This window comes from Perca fluviatilis, chromosome 4, assembly GCF_010015445.1.
Source record: "Perca fluviatilis chromosome 4, GENO_Pfluv_1.0, whole genome shotgun sequence".
Classification (NCBI taxonomy): Eukaryota; Metazoa; Chordata; class Actinopteri; order Perciformes; family Percidae; genus Perca; species Perca fluviatilis.
Window position 1 is genome coordinate 38,130,686 of NC_053115.1, and position 22,306 is coordinate 38,152,991.

The 22,306-nt window shown below is 40.5% G+C and overlaps 4 protein-coding genes across 4 annotated transcripts; 3 read left to right on the forward strand and 1 right to left on the reverse strand.

The window, feature by feature from the left end:
• Positions 1-2,254: 2,254 nt before the first annotated feature.
• On the reverse strand, positions 2,255-7,008 carry kiss1 (KiSS-1 metastasis suppressor). Its single transcript, XM_039798623.1, has 3 exons — positions 6,980-7,008; positions 3,766-3,892; positions 2,255-2,615 (listed from the first exon to the last, which is right to left on the reverse strand). The coding sequence occupies exons 2-3, from the start codon at positions 3,857-3,859 to the stop codon at positions 2,401-2,403; spliced, it is 309 nt and encodes a 102-aa protein (XP_039654557.1). The 5' UTR covers positions 3,860-3,892; positions 6,980-7,008; the 3' UTR covers positions 2,255-2,400.
• A 3,899-nt stretch (positions 7,009-10,907) lies between these two features.
• On the forward strand, positions 10,908-11,583 carry LOC120557040 (histone H2A-like). The gene has a single exon (XM_039797056.1). The coding sequence runs from the start codon at positions 11,053-11,055 to the stop codon at positions 11,434-11,436; it is 384 nt and encodes a 127-aa protein (XP_039652990.1). The 5' UTR covers positions 10,908-11,052; the 3' UTR covers positions 11,437-11,583.
• Positions 11,584-16,054: 4,471 nt separating this feature from the next.
• On the forward strand, positions 16,055-16,377 carry LOC120557051 (histone H4). The gene has a single exon (XM_039797067.1). It carries the CDS (start codon positions 16,055-16,057, stop codon positions 16,364-16,366), a length of 312 nt encoding a protein of 103 aa, XP_039653001.1. The 3' UTR covers positions 16,367-16,377.
• A 2,908-nt stretch (positions 16,378-19,285) lies between these two features.
• Positions 19,286-19,696, forward strand: LOC120557039 (histone H2A-like). Its single transcript, XM_039797055.1, has one exon. It carries the CDS (start codon positions 19,303-19,305, stop codon positions 19,684-19,686), a length of 384 nt encoding a protein of 127 aa, XP_039652989.1. The 5' UTR covers positions 19,286-19,302; the 3' UTR covers positions 19,687-19,696.
• Positions 19,697-22,306: the final 2,610 nt, after the last annotated feature.

Here is a 22,306-nt window from a genome sequence, read left to right on the forward strand (position 1 = left end):
ACAGAGACGCAATTTTATCAGGTCTAAAAATGTCTCATCAGTCTAGCTGAGACTGTCACACCATGTTTTGTTACTGGTTTGGCGATGGTGATTTTGGCGTTGTTTGTGTTAAGCAAAAAGGATCTTACTCTTTAACAAAAAGGTCTATCTCCGTAGGGATCCTTTCCATAATGTTGTCAGACACTTAAAATAATAATCTGAGCCTGTCAGCGGCAAAAACAGCACTTTTAGTGGACGGAATTGGGTTAGGTGGGCAATTGCCCATTAACGTTACATTGTAGCTTGTTTCGCCGCTGCCGACTTCAGCGATCTCGCTTAACACTGGACCACTGTCAAAGATTTTTGTTCCCATCAGTCACTTAGACAAAAAAATATAGGGTTGAAAAAACAAAAGTTAAAACAAAGTTACCCTTTAACTTCTTTTGATGAGATAACTATAACAAATTGTCGGTGGCTTCCAAAACCCTTATAAATCATCACTTTTCAAAAATGATATGAAACTTTACTGATCTTCCATCACCATAGTTTGGTTAAAGAACAGTAGAGTGGGGAGAAGAGTGCTACAGTAAGCACATGTGGTGTTTCCTCAGTGGGAGGGTCTCCCAGGAGCAATTATATTCATTGCTTTGCTCACATTTTAATTGCTATTTATTGTTTGATCATAAAAAAAAATGGTACTTTTGTGAACCATATGTCTCTTGCTCTCTCTATAAATCCTGGTTGGTAATCTGTGTTTGAATCTGGTTCTGGAGTAAACACTTTAGTTCCCCCTTTTTTCTGTATGGGGTGGCACAAAGAAAATTAATATTCATGTGCATCATGCGTCATCTTCAAGTCTTAAATCTCTGGACTGGAGTCTATCACTCCGTGTTGAGATTCATAGCCGGTCATTCCTATGGTACACATCATTGTATTTTGCATGTACTGAATATGTTTTATAAGTATTGGGTGGTCTTCTCTCCAAGAAAGGGGAGATACTCACTGGTATCACTTTATCTATAAGGCTGTAGTTGGAAAACTACCACACTAACTTCTAGAACTACTCTGTTACTAAGAAGGACATAATCAGACTCGCTCTGCTGACGGGCCTTTACTTCATGTTCCACGAGCTCGCTCTGAACTTGAAAAAAACAGCTTATAACTTTAGTGCATCTGACTCCTGGAACAAATTACAGCACTTTTTTTTTTTTTTTTTTTTAAATCAACCCAATTGTGCCTTTTGGACAATTTAGAAATCCGGCTTTAAACCTGCAAACGTTTACGTGTAACTGCTTTACATCATGTACTTTCTTTTGCATCCTTATTATCCTAATGTATTTATCAATTCATTTTCCAATTCTGAATGTTTGATTGTCTTTCTATTTTTCTTATGATATGACTTTCTGTGTTGTTCTGTATTTGTCTTTGTAATGTGACTCGATAACATTGAAAATGAGGGTCGCCCCTCAATGATCTCTCGAGGATGAATAAAGGTTGAATGAATGAATGAACCTCTTGTGTGAACTTCTGTTAAACCATGTGTATTTCAATTTGTGGGACAACCTTATGGTTTGGACTAAACAATGACATCACACAGAGCCATAATATTATACAGTTCAAAAATAGATTCAAGAAAACAATAATTGACCAGTACAGAAAGGAAGAGACCTAAACATAGGAATTGAATTGTAGTGTAAGTGTAGGGTTGTATGTTGTTGTAGTGTGCAAGTATGACTACAATTTTCGCAATTCACACACATACGTGTATGCACACGTGACGCATATGCATTTCGTATATGCATATCTATTTGTTTCTGTAATAATATGACATTGTGAGGTATATTTACTTGTATATTCTTTTCTTCCTTGTTTGTTTTTTTGTCTTTTTTTTATAAATTTAAATGTATTGATGTGTATATTTTGTTCTGTTATTTTATTTTTATGATGTCCTTTACTTTGTTGTTACATAGTAAACTGTAATCATATTCTATGTTAAAGGGAGACACTTTATACGCCCTTTGGGGTTTCTTGTCTTCCTTTCACCTGTTTTTATGATGAATTGGTTACTATGTACAAATTATTTTGATGTGCTAAATAAAAAATATAAAAAAAGTAGGGACAGGACTTTATAAGCATAATGCTTCCGCCTTCTACTTCTCAAACTCATCCTTCTTTTGTTCTTTGTTAAATTCAGATTTATTTGTGTACGTTTGTGTTTTTCTTCTACAGCAATCTGTTGATTGTTCGAGATAAATAAAAAGAATAAAGAATAAAGTTATTTGAATCACCTTTAACAGATTTTTCTTATTGAGCCTTTAACAGTTACATTATTTTCTTTCCCCACTCTGAATGTACAAACTTAATCAAAACACAATCGGTGAAAAGATCAGATCTAACACAGAACAACATCAGGTTTCTTCGTCATTTTCCATAACGTAGACCGAAGGAGTTGAGGTTGTATGAGGACACATCTTGACGTTTCCTGACAGTCTGAGGGAGGAGCCACCATCCCGTCCTGGGAAACTTTCCGTCCGCTGAAAGGATCTTATCAGCATGTAAATTCCCAGAAGTCTTGATAGCTGATAGCGCTATCGATGCGTGTCTTAAATCTCTCAGTGCTTTGAGTATTGCCTGATCTGAAGAACAAACAAGACAAAGATGTGTGGCGTTCCCCTTTTTGACTTATAGTCGACCTGTTTGTAAATGCTTATGTGACTCGGATTGTAAAGCTGATACGTCCAAATTTAAACTGAAAGCACGAAATGAATTAATACAGCAACATACTTCATTAAAATCCATTTTAAAAACAAAGTAAGTTAACTAGTCAGTTGATAACACATTTAACTGAAATCTTGATTTTAACAAAGAGGCAAATTTTGGGACGGCCCTGGGACAAAATCTTTTCAAATGGGGGTCCGTTGTCTAATTTGTGTCAGTTTAGGGGTCCTGACTTGAAAAAAGCTTGGGAACCGCTGGTCTAGCATACTTCCTTCTCGTCCTGTGAAACAGTTGTAGTAATGTATTCTGTGGCTCTGGAGGAGCTTGTTCTTAAGTGTCCATATTAGGATAGGCCTAGTCTCGCATTGTCGGACCCTCCTTCACAGCGCTGCGGAGGAGGGTCTGGCTAGTCCACACAGCATTACAGGATGGGAGAGGAACGTGCTCTGGTTTATTGGCAATTCTTTAAACCAATCACAATCGTCATGGGCGGCAGTAAGCGCCGGACGGAGCCACGGTGCCTCTGCAAAATAGCCTCGGGAAGGAACTTGTTTTGGTGGAACGTGTACGTTCAAAAGTTGTTTTAGTCGTGCAACAGAAAACTCAGGTTGGACAGATAGTCTAGCTAGCTGTCTGGATTTACCCTGCAGAGATCTGAGGAGCAGTTAACCATAGTCCTCAGAAATCCACCGGAGTTTAGAATTACAATACAACGGAAGCGGAAGGAAACGGACATCGGCGAAAAGACATGCATCCGGTGGAATTTCCCGCGGCAACGGAGCAATCCCGGAAGTGGAACGTCGTGGATATAGACTACGATAGGCCCATTGGGGCTGTTTTAAAAGTGAGAAAGCTGTGCAGAATGAAGCACTTAGTGCACAATACAAAGGGCATTGAAAGCCTTCAATACTAGGAATATACAAATTACAGTGCATTACTTTTCGTAACTATATGCACGAATGGTTCATGAGAACAGCCTGTGTGCTGACATGCAGAGTGTAATTCAAGGTTATGCACTGATCTGTATTTATTGGATGCTTTTAAAGCCTCCAGAACTCATGACTGTACCTTCACTGTAGTAGGTGGATTTCATGCTGCTGGTGATGTAGACCTCTGTTGACAGAGCAGCCATCATCAGAGCAACAATGAGTCGAGGCATCATGACAGTCAGTATGGCAGAGGTGCTGAAACTCCTCTGTTGATACAGAAACGATTCAAATGTCATTCATTCCAGCAGATTGTAGGGTGCAACAAAAGTTGTAACATTCTCAGTATTGCTGAAAACAGATTCAACAAAGTAGAAAGTATAACAGTCTGGACTACTGCTATGTGTGGATTTACTTACATTCATTATTAATTAATTTTCACACACACAAAAAACACGTTAGCTGTAATAATGTAGTACTAAGTCAAGAAATTGCAGGCAGCGTTAGGTATACACTTTAGATTTTACTGATTTTGATTGTGTCAATTCTTTGCATGTTATTTGAATCAGAAAATAACCCAAAATATATGAAAAACAAATAACTCCTTTGTTTGAATGATTTTGTGGTTGAATGGGAATATTCTGTGATTCTGTGTTTAACCTACACAAATTTACAAAATTATCCTGTATAAGACATGTTTTTTATTTTTTATTTTTTTTATATGAATATATGTGAAAATGTTAGGCCGTCCTTTATTCGGGGTCTAGACTTTTCAACAAATAATAGCCGTCAATCCAAACTGCCAGAGGACTGAAAGACGCAGAGACATGGAGAGTGTCCCCAACAAAGCGGCTCAACAGTAGTTTGCCAAGTTAGCCAACAAATGAGAAGAGTTTTTGGTGCTAACTTTAAGATGCTGGCGATAAACGCAGCAGAGCAGTCGAACAACTGCCACTCAGCGAAGAAATACGGTGTCACAGAATGTTATGTAGATGGCGAGAATTAAAAAGAGCGCCATAAAAATACCATCCGTCAAAGAAAAGCACACTCTTACTTCCGTGAGACTGACCTGAGGCTGTGTGAATATGTGATTGAAAAACGAAATAGAAATATTTTCTTTATGTAAAAAAAAATGTGGTCCTTTTTCCTAAAGATGTGTCTTGAAAAGGGGGAGGGTTCGTCCTTTTATTGGGGTTGTCTAATAATCAGGTTAATATGGTATATTGTTATTAATATCCACACCAATTTCCCCAATTTTGCCTCTTTTTGCATGTTCACCATCCACAACAGGTGTGTGCACACCGTCATTTACATACACATATCTGCCATCACAGGTATAATCACACCATGATTCCCACACATTTTTAATTCTGGCATAAACTTGCGTGAGGCCAAATGTGAGCGTTTGTTTAATTTCCTGGCAGGAAACACTTAGCCACTAGCCACTATGATTGGGCATCGAGAACTGATTCCATCTTGGAATGGTTTCAAAAATTCCAACTCCAGTGGAATTTTTTTTAATTGGAATCGATTGGAAAATTTTGTTAGGGTTAGGGTTCCAAATGTAACACATGCAAGTTTTGGTTTCCGTACCGTCCGCCTTACTTCCAGGTGTTTGCTGTGTTTTAGCCGCAGAGCACAGTGAGCGGCGCTGGTTGAGCCTGGTTAAACTGTAAATCACCATTGAATCAAAATAAAATGTTCCTCTTATCTGTGAAATAAGCATGTGACCCGTTTCGACTCCAACCCCTCAAAGAATGGGAATCGAGAATCAAAAGGAAGAATTGTTCAAATCAAAACGATCCCCAACCCTACTAGCCACTGGGGCTTGTCAGCAACAAAAGTTAACGTCAAACCCTATGTAATGAAATGCAGACAAAAATACATCCTGTAATTGCAGAATGAGAGTACTGGCAGCTCTTTTGGTCCAGTCTGGCTCTGGCTGACACATCTCTGATGTTGTCCCCTGTCTGTGACATGGACCGGTAGAGTCCTTTGACAGCAGCTGGACACTGGTTGCTGGGGAACAAGTCACTCTGACCTCAGCACCAACACACCCCGCAGAGATGAAAAACCAAACCGTTTTTTGATCAATAATTCATCGGTGCCCAGGGTTTTACGTCCCTGCTCATGTTTGGACTGTACAGCTGTGTCTGTGTGCGTATAGCGCTGAGTCTTGTTTTATTCCAAATTGTTACAAAGCAGTACAGCTTGCAAGATAAAACAACGAAGCATAGAGTGCAAAGATGAGAAAAGACACAGCTGTTACGTGGTAGTAAAATAAGAGGAGCAAGATAATACATATATGTTGAGATTGCAAACTCACAGAATGCATACGTAATAGACAGCTTTAGTGCTGACATGTATATGTATTGAGCATACACGAATACGCTCACGGGTGAAAACGACAAAATATTTTATCAGATGTGTCTAAACGCGGAATAAAAAGTGAGAAAGCAACGCCACTTTTGCGTTTCTCTTACTGCTCACTGCCTAAATGGACTGGGCTTCTCGCATCTCTTTTTTTTTTTTTACATCTTTCTACACCCATCACACAAACCTGATATAATACCACGACATCTAACATGTTGACCTTTCTTCCTTTGCCATCGTTGCACAAATGAACTCTGCATTACCTCCACTCACATTGTATCACACTTTCATGCTCACAGCATCATGCATGCAAAATACCTTTATTCTGACTTTGCACAATTGCTAAGAATCAAAAGCTGATTTTTAACCGCCATGCAACAATTTGGTTTCCTTTGCATTGCAGCCACACAGAGATGCTTCTGTAGACTCTTGGTCTTGTTTCACTGTGCAACAATTTGTGCTTTTTTGCATCAATTTATGGTGGGATCTTTATTTACGTTGAGGCAATTATTATTATAATTAATGAGGGGTCCAAGCCCGAGGGGGCTGGGATCACGCCAATGCCATGCAACGCGGATCCCAGTACCAGCGAAATCACATCACCATTTTTTCACGCTCTTGTTGTGTTATTTAACCCCCTGAGTAGACACAGTTCTTGTTTTTTACCTCTTTAGGGAAGTGGGTTGTCTTACGAAATCTACGCCTATGCTTCCCAACCCACCAAACCTCCAAGGCTTTTTGTGCGGTTTAACCAGAACTCTTTCTGATGCTGTTTGGTGTTGACCGGGACCTCTGTTTGTCACATAGATGCATGACAATACTCAATCATTCATTTTCCCACTCTCACACGGACGCACACACACAGATGTTAAGACTATGAGAACCCTGACTACAGTGACCACAACCTCATATCACCGAACGAAGACTTCCTGGAGATACAAACAGAACATGAGTGTATATGAAATGTGATGCTGTGATCTTACCTGTGTGCTGAAGGCGAGCGAGCGTTGACTGAAACCCCTCTGCCCCCACACTCAGCTCAGGGGTCTCTTTTATAGGGGGACACCTCCTGCGTCATCATCACTGATCACTGGTTGGTAGCACATGTGTGGAGCCATGTATGCACCAACAGACACACTACGCCATCATTCCTCATTTCCTTTCTGTTCATCCACCTCTTCTTTTGAGATTTGGTCCTACAATGATAAGTGGAATTCCAGCTAGGGTTTGGTTTCTACTTTGGTCTTCCCATTAAAAGACCTGAAATGAGATTTGTGGTCAAGACAAAGGCCTGGAGGTCATGACAGTGAGCACACAGTGACAGTGAAGTGGGTTGTGTAATAGGAAACTCAAATGATGTGGTTTGTTTGGATCGGCCACCGAACAGGTCAGGAGCAGGTTACGATAGAAAGTCTGGACTGCAGAGAAAACCATTGGTGCCAACCTGCCGTCCATTCAGGCAACCCAATTTACAATGGATCCTCCAATCAATGGATGGAAATTGCATATGAACTGTACATTGTTACGGATTGAATTTTCCAATCCCCTATCCCAGGTTGTAGAGGCCCATTCGATAAAGCGTTCCCACAGGCATTGTTATTCACTCACTCAACACACTATGAGGCATGTGCAAAGGGAAAACATGCCAGGTTGCAGAGATTTCACAGATAAATCCATTAAATGCATTGCACTAATGCAGTGGTTCTCAATCTTTTTTCAATAATGCACCCCCTTTGAAATATTTTTGCATCCAAGTACCCGCTGACCAGCACAAAACATTTTGGGTAGATAGAAAAGAGCCTAGCTAAATAAATAGGCACAATACTGCGCTGTACCATTTTCTGCATTCCACATTCCGGTTCAATCAAGCTAGCTAATGTTTTTTTTTTTATTTTTTTTTTTAAAAGCTTTTTAAAAGCAATAGGCTAAATCAAGGCATCATGCCCAACAGGAAACCCATCAACTACTTGGATAACATTATTTTGATCAATATTTAACAGAGATGGCCCGATACCACTTTTTGCTTCCCGAAACCGATTACGATACCTGAACTTGCGTATCTGCCGATACCGAGTACCAATCTGAAACTGGTGTGTCATATATTTTATTATGTTTTAACAGCTGTATACTACTATGCCTGTATGTGGATAGTAGTATGTGATATTATTTCTATCTTTGTTGTCGGTCTGGCTCAGGTTAAACTCAAACAATGAATGCTTTCACAAAAAGCAAGATTGGAAATGCTCAAACTGAAAGCTTAAATTATAAAGGTGAAATTGAAATGGCAATATAGATTAAGAAAGGGAGCATCAAATATGAATCTCAAAAAGGAAAATGGAAAAGCTTAATTGGAAATATTTAAAGTAAAAATATGTCATATTTGTGCTGCAATAAGTCATGAGATGACCATGACATGTCATCAGATATTGGGTAAACATGCAGTGGTGCCTCCAGGGATTTTTTCGGGGTGGTCAGATGGGGCCACTGAAAATCTTGGGGTGGACCACCAAAACCAAAAGCCATAACAGAATTCTATAATGCTGTTGTTGTAGCATACAGGGTAGTTTAAAACGGCAAAGAATTGAGGAATTGCCCATTGATATACTTGGTTTGTTATTTTACATTTAATATTACTATTTATCTCATGTGCATAGACTAACACCTGTACAGTATGCATTTTGAGCACCACAACAATCCTGTTTTTTCCTCCACTTACTCCACACTGTTTATTACATTTTGCAGGGACACACAATTGACATTTACATTCAGAGTTATATGAAACAACAAAGCTTTTGTGTTATGTTTCTGTATGTACATGTGTTAGGCAATCATTCATTCAGGCAAGAAAAGGCAACCTACGAAGATGGAGGACTTGTAGGCCATTACATTTTTTAACCCCTCTTGGGGATGACATGCTCCTCTGTCTATTTACATGATCGGCCGCGGGTCCATGTGAGCATGCACACGGGATGTTGCCCCATATGAAAGGTCAAAAGCCGCTAGCTGTGCATTTGTTGTAGAATATCATAAATTATGCGATAGAGGGGGCAGCATTTGTATCAGGGGCCCCCTGGCCCCTGCCTGGTTATCCATTGGAAATGTGCTGAAATGCTTTCTTCACTGACAACAATGCTAAAGCCAGGACATTCTCCTATGAAATGTCCATTCCATTCCGGAACGTCTGCGTGCTGAAGCCCTGGAAGCAGCAAACAAAACGAACAAGATCAGCTGAGATAGATTCTAAAAAGAAAAATGCTGCATTTTTCTAAACAAAACATGGAAAAATAGTAGAGATGCATTTAAAAGATGGAGACAGCTTAGAGCCTAAAGGGTTAAGTCATATTCTCTGACTCTCCAGTCCTCTGCTCTCCATCTACTGTCAACAAATGTATCTGCATGTTATCAGTGTATACAACTTACTTGACATGTTATTATCCTTAATACACATTCGACTGTTTATTTTACTACACATTGTCTATGTGTGTGTGTAGATTTCTGTTCTGACAAACTAAAAAAAGGTCAGTAAATTTGTAATACAAACACAATGTCTTAATATGAGTAATCAGCTGAGGAAGTGTGATGGTGATATGTTAGTTCTCCTGTAGTGTGTGTTCTGAGAGGAACTTGCAGTAGGACTTTTCTGCTGATGCTTTAGCGCCCTCTCCTGATCAAAGTCTTCAACTCAACAGGATTCAACTGCTTAACAAATGGCACATGTTCACTTCTTATTCATTTAGTTGAGTCATATTTCACCAGTCAAATCCCTTTAAGCATAGTATTTTTGAAATTAATGGCTTTTTCTTCCACTTTGTGCTTAAATTACTTTAGCATATACTAGTCTATATACACACACGTTCCAAATAGTGTAATCTGTGTTACTTTGATTTGGAGGATTAGAAGAAAAAAAAAAGAAAACATTATTGGTTGGCATTAAGTCACATTAATGCACACTGATTTATAGTTTTCTAACATTGAGAGTTTGTCTGTATATCTTTCTAACTCAATTGGACTAAAGAATTTCTCTTGAGACCAAGTTCTTATCTAACCCTTAAGCCAATATTGTATTAAATAAGTAGCCTATTAAATAATCCATGAGAGAGGTTTGGAGATTAATAAAATATTTAGAATGTAGGCAGGAAGAGCAGTTTACTGTAAAATATGTGTTGTTGATGGTGAAACATGTGGTGCAGCAGAGGAACGAGCCCTTGAGTGAGAGTGAGGTGGCTCTTAAAAGAGCCGTTGTGTGATTGTAGGTTGGTCTGTGGTGAGTTTAAGCCCTCTCTCCGCGGATACGGCGGGCCAGCTGGATGTCTTTGGGCATGATGGTGACCCTCTTGGCGTGAATGGCGCACAGGTTGGTGTCCTCGAACAGGCCGACCAGGTAAGCCTCGCTGGCCTCCTGCAGAGCCATGACGGCGGAGCTCTGGAAGCGCAGGTCGGTCTTGAAGTCCTGAGCGATTTCTCGGACCAGGCGCTGGAAGGGCAGCTTGCGGATCAGCAGCTCGGTGGATTTCTGGTAGCGACGGATCTCTCTCAGAGCCACGGTACCGGGCCTGTAACGGTGAGGCTTCTTCACTCCGCCGGTGGCCGGGGCGCTCTTACGGGCAGCCTTGGTGGCCAGCTGCTTCCTGGGGGCTTTACCTCCGGTGGATTTACGGGCAGTCTGCTTGGTTCTAGCCATGGTGTCTTCTGTCTCTGGTCAGGAGAAAATGTAGTGAAACAAAGAGACAGGCGGCTCTTAAACTGTGGGACCCGGATGTGAGACGGTGACGCTGCTCCAGACCTCCGGCTCCTGATTGGTGAGGGGTTTTCCTGGAGCTCAGCACCGCCTCACGGAGCGACCCACCGCCCGGATCTCTGTTTCTTATTGGCAACAATCTTTTCAAAATGCCCGCCAAATGTGAGAGCGGGCCGCCCTCTGCGGCTCTGCTGGAAGCCTCTTTTCTGGTTGGTCTGGCTGGAAATGATCAGCTCCCGCGCTCCGCGGAGATAAAAGGAGGGTTTCAGCTGTTGGGAAAACATTTCTCTGAGTCGTGACTTTAGAAAACATCTGAAAATGAGTGGCCGAGGGAAAACCGGAGGAAAAGCCAGAGCTAAGGCAAAGACCCGCTCCTCCCGTGCAGGGCTCCAGTTCCCAGTCGGCCGTGTCCACAGGCTGCTCCGTAAAGGAAACTACGCTCAGCGTGTGGGAGCCGGCGCCCCCGTCTACCTGGCGGCTGTGCTGGAGTACCTGACCGCTGAGATCCTGGAGCTGGCTGGAAACGCTGCCCGCGACAACAAGAAGACCCGTATCATCCCCCGTCACCTGCAGCTGGCTGTCCGCAACGACGAGGAGCTCAACAAGCTGCTGGGCGGAGTGACCATCGCTCAGGGCGGCGTGCTGCCCAACATCCAGGCCGTCCTGCTGCCCAAGAAGACCGAGAAGCCCGCCAAGAAATAGATACCCGGAACCGGCTTTTACCGACCAAACAACGGCTCTTTTAAGAGCCACACACTTCTAACTAAAGAGAGAGCTCCTTACTGTGTCTGTCTAGTGTTCATATTGTGAGAGTTTTAAATTATCTTCATTGTACCAACAATTTCAGCATGTTTTTGATGTGACATTGACAACATGACAAAACTATTAAACCTTTTCAAGATGCCAACACATTAGTGTAAGAATCTCCTACTTTATACTACTCGTGTCACATTAGCCAACTAAAGAAAGCCCTTTATATCAGTTTGTCTATATTTTGAGCTATAGTTACTTTTAGATACCATACAAAATATAGCCTATTGATGTGAATTGTGTTTTATCTGTAGGTAACTATTGCAACATTTAGACTATGGTTATCTTCACTTTTCCACTTCCGTGTAGTGATGCATATATAGGCCAACATACAAAACATGCCTACTACATCTACATACGCTCAACAGGCTACTAAGGGCACAGTCAACGATGACAAATTAGCTGCTGTAATTAGAGTTAGAATAGGAAACTGTCATTGTACAGATAACAATGAAATCAGGAACGCTACCTCCGCCTGGTGCATTAAAAGACAGGATAAACATCACAAAACAATCAATGAGCAAACATATCTACACTAGAATAAGAGTATGCACTATAACATGTAGCTTACACTTTTCACTGGTATGAATGTAGGTTTTGCATTTGAATAAATGTCTATAGTAATCAGATGGTTCCCAACTATCATTGAGTGTTTCATCCTTAACCATATCACTCTCCTGTTGGGGGGGGGGGTCAGCACTTCTGTGAGGAGATAAAATACACCGAGATGGTCAGGGTACTAAAGTATAATCCGTTTTTCGTTTTAAACCAAAAAATTAAAAGCGGGTCTATGTTTCTTTTTCTTTGCAACCAAAAATGAAAAAATTAAACAATGAGTTCAGTTTTCTGCGACCCTCTGAGGAGAAGCGGTTATGGGTGGATAGATGGTTTGGAAAGTTATAGCCTACAATTTGTGCTTAAACATGACTAGAACAAAGAATAAAACATGTTTCTGTTGATCCACTATCAATCGACTAATCTTTTATCAATGAATTTCAGTTGATCAACATTTTCTGATGGAGCCGGAACGTGAAAAACACCAGGAATTAGTCCTGACCCTGATCTAATGAATATCATACAGCATAATATTATACAGTCAGTACTTAACATACAGAGAGGTGTTCCACATTTTGTACACCTTCACTGACATAAATGGAGTGGTCAAAATACTGGAAACACCTAAACTCAGTAGGGCCTCAACAGCAGCTCATTATAGTTTAGAATTCTACCTTCACACACATTTCCCCTTCAGCATGTCAGTTTGTAACCTTTTATTTAATCTGTCTGAATTTCTTTTTTTTTTGTGACCACATTAAAAGGTCCAATGTGTGTGAATTTCTCCCATCTGGCGTTGAGATCATATATCGCAATCCACTCTCTCGCGCCACGCAGTTCAGAGTACGTATTACAGCTACGGTAGCCTTCATGCTTCAAAAAGCCGGTCTCTTGCTCTTTTCAATATCCTTTTTCTTTTTCTGGGCGAATAAGAAGAAGACTCCTGTTCCTGAATATTTGGATTGAGAATAAGCTACCTGTGGTCCTCCACATTTCCTTCTTCAAACTTACCAGGCCGGGATACCCTTAGCAGCACCTGTGAGTTTATCATGTGACAGCGAAAACGTAAAAGGCGGAGCAGTATGTCCTGTATGTCCCTTACCGGCTAACGTATTTCAAGATGGCGCATGAATATGGAGCGTCTAACCCAGTTCATGCGAATGCAAATGTAAAATTTCAAGACAAAAGGAATACTTGGAATTGATGGTGGTGGTAAATATTCATGAAAAAGGACAAGTTTGGAAGGACTACAGCTGCAGCTCACTTCTTGGGGCTGCCTTCTTCACTTTGGGCTTGGCAGCCTTCTTCGTGGGGCCTTTCTTTGCTGCAGGGGCCTTTCTGACCACCTTCTTGTGGCTCTTGGTTGCCTTTTTGGGGCAAGTGATGATAATAAAACATACCAGATAAACGGTGATGGCATAGACGACCGAAGCACTCGAAGAGCATGGTCGAGGAGAGGCGGCCAACATACAGTGTATCTGAAAAGAACTATTCTAATCGAGTAGTGAAGACAGACTGCTGGCGTCAAATCACGGAGAAAATAAATATATCAGCAATATAGCAAATACAGTATATCCTGGAAAGTGCAGCAGGAAATCTCACAATGATTCGCTGGCAGACACATCGATGGGACTGATGCGCACAATAGAGGCAGCGCCTCACAGACTGTCTGCAGAGGACAGATCGGACTTCACTGCAGTGGCCTGCCAAAGCATAGAATACAAGTTTAGGATGGTGCCACCAGATCTCCTGCCTCGATTGGAGAACAGAGTTCAAAACCTCATTTAGAATTTTTTCGAGGAGCACAACCTGGACACGCACACAAATGACTCTTAATATTTGTATTTGGGCTTTTCACTGTTATATTTTATACATTTTATACATTTGACTTCTGATAATAAAAGCTTATCTTTGGAAAAGCGTATGTTCCTGTATTTTTCCCACTGTCCTTATGATGATAATATTAATACAAATGATGTGGAACTTGTGGGTTTAAACACAATCCACTGTAACATCAAATGGTCAGCAACAATGTCTTGCTACTCTCAATGTAATGTGAGTCACCTTCACCCCATTTCAACAGAGTCTACACGTGAATACAGCTATGCCAAGGTACTTCACGCGCTTTGTATGGGCACTGAAAACTCTGCTTCTGAGAGTTTATTCCATTCAACTGCAGCTGTGTATAAAAATGTATTTCTGTCCACTGAACTCTTGAATGTAAAAATGATAACATCAGTTTAACAGCAGAATACCATGATCCACAGCATCAAAGGCCTTTTGAAGGTCCAATAAAACCATTCTACAGAATTTACCTGCATCAACCTCCTTTCTGATGCGGCCTGTTAAATATAAAAGGCAGCTTTCAGTGGAATGGGATTATCTGAATCCTGACTGCTCAGAGTTTAACAGTTTTTCGTCAGTTCCAGCTTTTAGATAAGCTATCTAGCTGTGTTTGTGGGGGCTATACCTATCCAAAGATGTCTATAGAGACGGAAACGTTGGCACAGTCTGAGTCTGAGTGGAGACTGATGTCGATGACAAATGGCCCATCAGCACGAACAAAAGGATACAGACTTGGGCGTGGCCCATTTGGCCTGATGTGGAACGATGGTGGTTCAGACTTGGCTTCAAGTCTCCAACGACCATAACGACTGTCGTTACAACAGCAGGAGCACCAACCAACAAAAGCTAGATAAGGTACCTGCTGACAGTTTTTTAAACTAAAAAACAAGATAACTTAAATTGGGTTTGAAATGTCAAAGTGATCTTCAAGGGAAGTCAATTAATGTGTTGTAAGTACTTAGCCTCAAATACGACACATATTCTTATCTCCAAATGCATATACAAAAGACAAAACTAAAACAAAGACAATATTATTGAACATTCACATTGTTCATGACTGATGTGTCATATAAATATGTCCCTCCTTAAGCCTCTATAATTTCTGGCCTTTCAGGCTATATGGCTTGTTACACTCAGTCTTCAAACATTCTGCAGCAGTATTAACAGTCTTCCTAATATCATCTTCTGAGAATGTATTTTGGCGAGTTCAAATGTTGCAGCAACATTCATTTTGGATAGTTTGTCAATTGTTTTAAGGTCCCTTTCCACTGGCTGTGATGTTCAGGGTATAGTGCTGTCTTCTGAGCTTTTAACAACATTTCACTATCTTTTGCCCTTTAGTCCCTGCACACCAATGTCAAACCCACTCTCGTGATTTTACTGTCTTTGGCTGAGTAAACTTAATCTCAGGACACCTGGCTGGGTGTGTTCAGGCTATTTGAACATTTCCCTGACTTATATTGGCTCTCTTGCATCGGTGTCAGAGTGGAACAAATTATATCTTTATCATTCTTTTCTATGACTACTGGATTGCAGTCAAACATTTGTATTCGGGGAAATGTACTTCTTTGTCACGAACTGCATTACTGGATTCTCCCTACAGACCATATTTTAAAGTGTTTCTTATTCTTTTAAGGAGACGTATCAGATCACATGAATTTCCCCCTGGCGGGATAATAAAGTTTACTTTGACTTTGATTAAAATCGCCAAACTGATTGGATTCCAATGGTGATATAAAGTAAAGTCTTTATCCTGCAACTAGACTGAAGATGGCAGGTCGCTGTGAACTACAGTCAAGAATAAAAATAAATAATTGATTTTAGAAAATAACCCAAACAAGTCCAAATATTATTAACAGGACTTTAAGACTTATTTACAGAGAAACGTATTTGTAAATGTTATTCAATAAAATCTTAAGGTAGACACAAAGGATTAAAATATAGTCCTACATAAATGAATAACAATCATTCAGTTTTGAAATGGCTGCTGAGTTTGGCTCCGCCCACAGAAGCTCGCGCCCCCTGTCCTCTCTTACGTCCGCAGATAAGATGTAAATACTGCCGGTCGACGGGGATCAAGCCATTCGTTTCTAACAGCAAGTAGTGGAAAATGAGTGGTCGCGGAAAAGGAGGAAAAGGACTCGGTAAAGGAGGCGCTAAGCGTCACCGTAAAGTTCTCCGTGATAACATCCAGGGCATCACCAAGCCCGCCATCCGCCGTCTGGCTCGCCGCGGCGGAGTGAAGCGTATCTCCGGTCTGATCTACGAGGAGACCCGCGGTGTGTTGAAGGTGTTCCTGGAGAACGTGATCCGTGACGCCGTCACCTACACCGAGCACGCCAAGAGGAAGACTGTGACCGCCATGGATGTGGTGTACGCTCTGAAGAGGCAGGGCCGCACCCTGTACGGCTTCGGAGGTTAAACCTGATCCGGGTAGACCACAACAACACAACGGCTCTTTTAAGAGCCACACACAATACCTCTAGAGAGAAATACTTCCTCATGTGAACTATATTCATTAAATCTAAATCATTGTTTTTAAATCCCCAAGCTATGTTTTAACTGCTAAAGTTAAGAAATTTGCAAGCAACTACCATTTTTTTATCTGTCGGTTTAGGCATATTGCACTTTATTTAGACCTATCTCAATGCTCTTTGTGATGACTCCATCTGATTGCTGAATAAGCTCATTCATTTCTATTTTTTCTCCTACATTGCTTAGCTTGGGATTGCTACTGTGTGTAGTATAATAAAATTGCAAACCGACCAGAAACATTGAAGGACAATGGCTCTTTAAAGAGCCACACACTTAAAACGCTGAACTTTTGTCCTAAATCTCTAAATACACTTTAATTACATACAATGTTTAAAATTAAACCCCTATCCTAGTTTATCTAAATTCATCCTGGCATTTAAAACTTAAGCCCTAGTTTGGCGTTGTTTACGTTCCCAAACTTTTTCTTCAGGATGCCATCAAAGTGAGACGTGGATGTGGCAGAACAAGCCACACGATATTTTTGACCTAATGTCTCAACGTCGATACCACGATGTTGTAGTGTTGACTTATTTTGCTTTCACAAAATGTTTACACAATGAGATTTTTGATAAATAATCATCAGTAATGTGGATATAATGAGTAAGTGGCTAAAGGCAAATGATAGAACAGTTACAACAGTCTGGCAAGTTCAGAAAATGACATCACTTTACTGTAATGCAGCCTTTAAAACCAGGAAAAGACAACACTTATGCCATATTACGATATCCAAAATCTAAGACGAGATCTAGTCTCATATCACAATTTCGATATAATATCCATATATTGCCCAGCTCTAGTGCTGCTAATGCTTCTTTTAATGTGCATTTATTAATGCACTTGACAGCAGGCGTGCGTAACTGGGGACCAACTCTTAAAAAGAGAAATAATTCAGTTGTACAGTTAAATGATGGAACATTCTGCGAAGTTATGGCCCTGGTGGCTTTTACATCTGATGATGGGGCCTCATCCACATCCGCTAATTTCTGTATTTTAGTAAAAGAGCTTTCCAAGAGTGGAGGAAAGGTGTGTAGAGATGCTCAGTTAAATGTATCTTCCACATTTATAAATGATGTGTCTCACACCCATAATGTATTTGCCGTGCACTCAAGTGTAAATGTGTAATGGTTAAGTCCAAGGGCAAAATGTATGTCATTCCACTTCCCAACAATGTTGAAAGAGACTAAAATTCTTGGGGAGCTACTACTTTACAGACAACGCCAAACCGACCTCTACATGTCAGTCCTATACGCAGGAATACTGTCAGTGACTTTTTGATCTGTACACTCTCCAATTGGTCTTGTTTGCAGTAGCCCTGCTTTTTCTCCATTAAACAATACCAATGAAATGTTCTTTTTTGAACACTTGTGACAATGTTAACATAGTGTGAGTGAACTTAATTTTTTTGCTTATAATTTAGCCAGTAGCTTATTAACTTCTCTGTTGCAATATGGGTGATGGTATCTGTTAAATCATGTAGCACTGCACCAACTTTAAACCACTTGCTTTTCAGCAGAACACACATTTTTTTGTGCACCTGTACTTTTGTTTAATGTCATTTTGTGTGTAAGATGTATTGTATCATATTTTTTTGCCAAACTGATTAAACATTACAGAACAGCTGCAATAATTGCTATCTGTGTACTTTACACACGGCAAAAAATTTCATAAATGGGTTTAAGTGCATTTTCATAGTAATACTATTGAACACTTTCTAAAAGAATGTCCTGAAGTACTAGCGTGAATAACTTCACTTCATAATTAGACTCAAATGTAACTTAAAATACACTCAAACTTAATATTACAGTGTTACAACATTAAAATGTGTACTTTTAAAGTATTCTTTCAGTGTATGTTACAATGACAATTTTGAGCATACAATTTAAAATATATCAAAAATATGTGTAAAAACAAATTTCAAATAAGTACACTTCAGAAAGTAGACATAACTTTCACTTAAAGTATATTTTAGTATAAGATATTTCTATAAAGTGTATTATAGTATAATTATTTTGTAAAGTGTGTTAAAAGTGTTAGCGTGAAAGCGTGATGCTAGTATACTTTTTATATATTTACAAAAAGTACAATTTGTGTAAGTACATTTTCAACATACTATTGGAAATATAGTAATAATATAGTTTTTTCCCGCTTGGGTGATACCTATGGAAGAAATTATAGGGAAAATAAAATATAAATATAAAAAATAAAAGCCCTTGGGGACCCCTGGGGGTCTCCGGAACCCACTTTGAAAACCACTGAACTAGTCAAAATACAGAGATAAAATATAACAATAAATCAAATGTCAGCACTAAAACTATTTATAATGTATGTGTTCTGCTAGTTGCAAGTTTAAACATTTTGTATCTGTCAGTGTGACATTGAGACGTGTTTCTTTGGACTTTAACACAATGTTTTTTCTTGTGTACAATAAACTGCTGAAATTCTGAGCGAAAAAAATCACTGTGGTGGAATACAGGAGAACAGGCTAGTGCAAATATAAATTTAACGTTTAGCCTATATTTTTTAAGTGTGTTTGTGTTTACATAATGTGTTTCTAACCCTTGAACGTGCAAAACAAACTACAAAGGCAAATTAAAGAATAAGAAACGGAACAGTAACAATATGATGGGATAATTAGGGAACATCCGGTTGAATCTGTCACGCTTTATTTTGAAACGCGGTGCAGTTTAAACAGAGTCTGACTGATTGGACGATCATGCTTACGCTCACTCTGGCCAATCACGAAGCAGCAAGGTAGATATAATGCCGGTTTAGGCACTGTGGTTGTACCTTTTCTCGTATTCGAAAATACAAGAAACACGAAAAATGTCTGGAAGAGGGAAAACCGGAGGAAAAGCCAGAGCTAAGGCAAAGACCCGCTCCTCCCGTGCCGGGCTCCAGTTCCCAGTCGGCCGTGTCCACAGGCTGCTCCGCAAAGGAAACTACGCTCAGCGTGTAGGAGCCGGCGCCCCCGTCTACCTGGCGGCTGTGCTGGAGTACCTGACCGCTGAGATCCTGGAGCTGGCTGGAAACGCTGCCCGCGACAACAAGAAGACCCGTATCATCCCCCGTCACCTGCAGCTGGCTGTCCGCAACGACGAGGAGCTCAACAAGCTGCTGGGCGGAGTGACCATCGCTCAGGGCGGCGTGCTGCCCAACATCCAGGCCGTCCTGCTGCCCAAGAAGACCGAGAAGCCCGCCAAGAAGTAAACACCCGGAACCGGTTTCAACCAAACCAACAACGGCTCTTTTAAGAGCCACACACATCTAACTAAAGAGAGATCCTTATTTGTCGGTCTCCTGTGAAAATCCTTATTTACACTGTTTTGTGTGCGTTAAGTGAGTTTGTGTTGCGTCGTGTTCGTCTACACAAACTTGTAGATGGCATTTGATAAATGTCTTTAATCTTAAAATATGTACATAAATTAATGCATATAATCTCCCTCTTTTTCTCGATCAAGAAAAGACTTACCCATAACTTTCAATTTAGTTTAAATTAGTGTTAAATTACAGATCCATTTTATACTGCGCACATTTCTTTGCAACTTTCAACGGGTAATGTCATGCATGATAACGGGATGCTTTTGCCCAAGCAGCTATTACAGCTTGCTTTAAGTTGACCGCAAACTTTTATTTATATAGATCTAGAGATATATACACACACACGTCTTCATGAAGCTTCAGCTTCATATACACAACTTCTATGACATTAGGACAGGACCGAATACAATTCCAGCATAAGTTTATCATATACAAAAGAAACCGTATTGTTTCAGGACTGTTGCTCTGTTAGTGTTTGTATATGGCTCTTAAAAGAGCCGTTTTGTAACTGTAGGAGGATCTGTGGTGAGTTTAAGCCCTCTCTCCGCGGATGCGGCGGGCCAGCTGGATGTCTTTGGGCATGATGGTGACCCTCTTGGCGTGGATGGCGCACAGGTTGGTGTCCTCGAACAGGCCGACCAGGTAAGCCTCGCTGGCCTCCTGCAGAGCCATGACGGCGGAGCTCTGGAAGCGCAGGTCGGTCTTGAAGTCCTGAGCGATTTCTCGGACCAGGCGCTGGAAGGGCAGCTTGCGGATCAGCAGCTCGGTGGATTTCTGGTAGCGACGGATCTCTCTCAGAGCCACGGTACCGGGCCTGTAACGGTGAGGCTTCTTCACTCCGCCGGTGGCCGGGGCGCTCTTACGGGCAGCCTTGGTGGCCAGCTGCTTCCTGGGGGCTTTTCCTCCGGTGGATTTACGAGCGGTCTGCTTGGTTCTGGCCATTTTATTTTCTTCTCTGTGCTTACAGCTCAAGAATAAATACTACTCGTAGTGAACAGCGGCTTTATAAAGGAACTGCCGGAGCCAGGGCAGCGCTGATTGGTCCAGACCGGGAGACACGCGGGCTGTAGCTGATTCACTATTGGACAAAGTAAAAGTCACACAGCATTTGGAGAACGGCTGCTGTCGCATCAATGTTAGAAATATACGGTTCTCTTACAGTTTTTCACGATCGCTATGACACTTTTTTCAATACTTTTAACAACTTTCCTAAACTCTTAACGCACCAACACACCTACAACACACGATTGGCAAAACAGTTAATTTCATGCTCAAAATCACACTTTGTAAACTAAACTCCAACACTGATTTTCAAAATACAATAATTCACTAACACAATACACTATGTTTACCAAAACAATGCAATCATGTCTCAAAATCAAATAATTCTTGCAAAACACAAACACATGTTCTCTCCCAACAGGAACATTTAGTCAATCATAGCACAATGTCATACAAAACACTAACATCCTATGGAATTACAGAAACTGCATTATTTTATGTGTGTCAGTCAGGTCTGCCCTTATAGAATAGACAATAGTGATTGTATTGATCATATTGCACTGCAGTTTCTGTTGAATCCTCTCTACATTTTTGTTTTGTTGGGTTTAGTACATTTTTTTCAAAGAATATTTTTTTGGCTTTTCTGCCTTTATTTGACAGGACTGCTAGTTGAGAAAGGGGAGAGACATTCAGTAAATCGTCACAAGCCGGATTTGAACCCTGGATCTCTGCGTTGAGGAATAAACCTCCAAGTATATGTGTGCCTGCTCTACCCACTGAGCCAACCCGGCCACAAATTTGGTTTCTTTTGCTGCAGAGATTCAATACAAAAAATGATTGACCCATCTCAGAGTAGCTTTATAGAATGTGGGGTTTATGAAAAAAAGGAGACAGAGGCAGAATTGTCCTGGTACTCCTCTTCCTCTCCCTCGTGAAGGCATTTTTCTTTTTTTCTGTGTTCATCTACAGTATATTGTTCAAATAGGTCCTCTTTTACTGTACTACCATATGATCATGTGATTGAAAGAACCTCAACACCTGAGTGTGTTTCCTAGAAGGGAATCAGCTATGATTGATCTATTTGCATAACTTCAATCAGCTGTTTCTCAATAAATGCATGTATAAAATGCAGGGGAATATATTTGTGTTTCAATTTACAATATGATCAGCTGTTCACTTTGACTTTAGCCTATAAGTTAGGTTTAGAACATGTTATCTGTTCTGACATACAGTGTGAAAGCATTTGTAAATTTAGCAGTAAAGATCCATTGTTTTGCTTTTGGTGGAGCTTGTGTGTAAAAGAAGTTCAAGCATTTTAAATGTGTGTTAACTGTATGCATTTTGTGTCAAAGCAACAAGAAATGTGTTAATTGTATAGCCTACACAGACAGATGTTGTGCTAACTGTGTTAAGAGTTTAGGAAAGTTGTTAAAAGTATTGAAAAAAGTGTCATAGCGATCGTAAAAAACTGTAATACATCCATGGTTGAAACAGTAAAGCAATATTT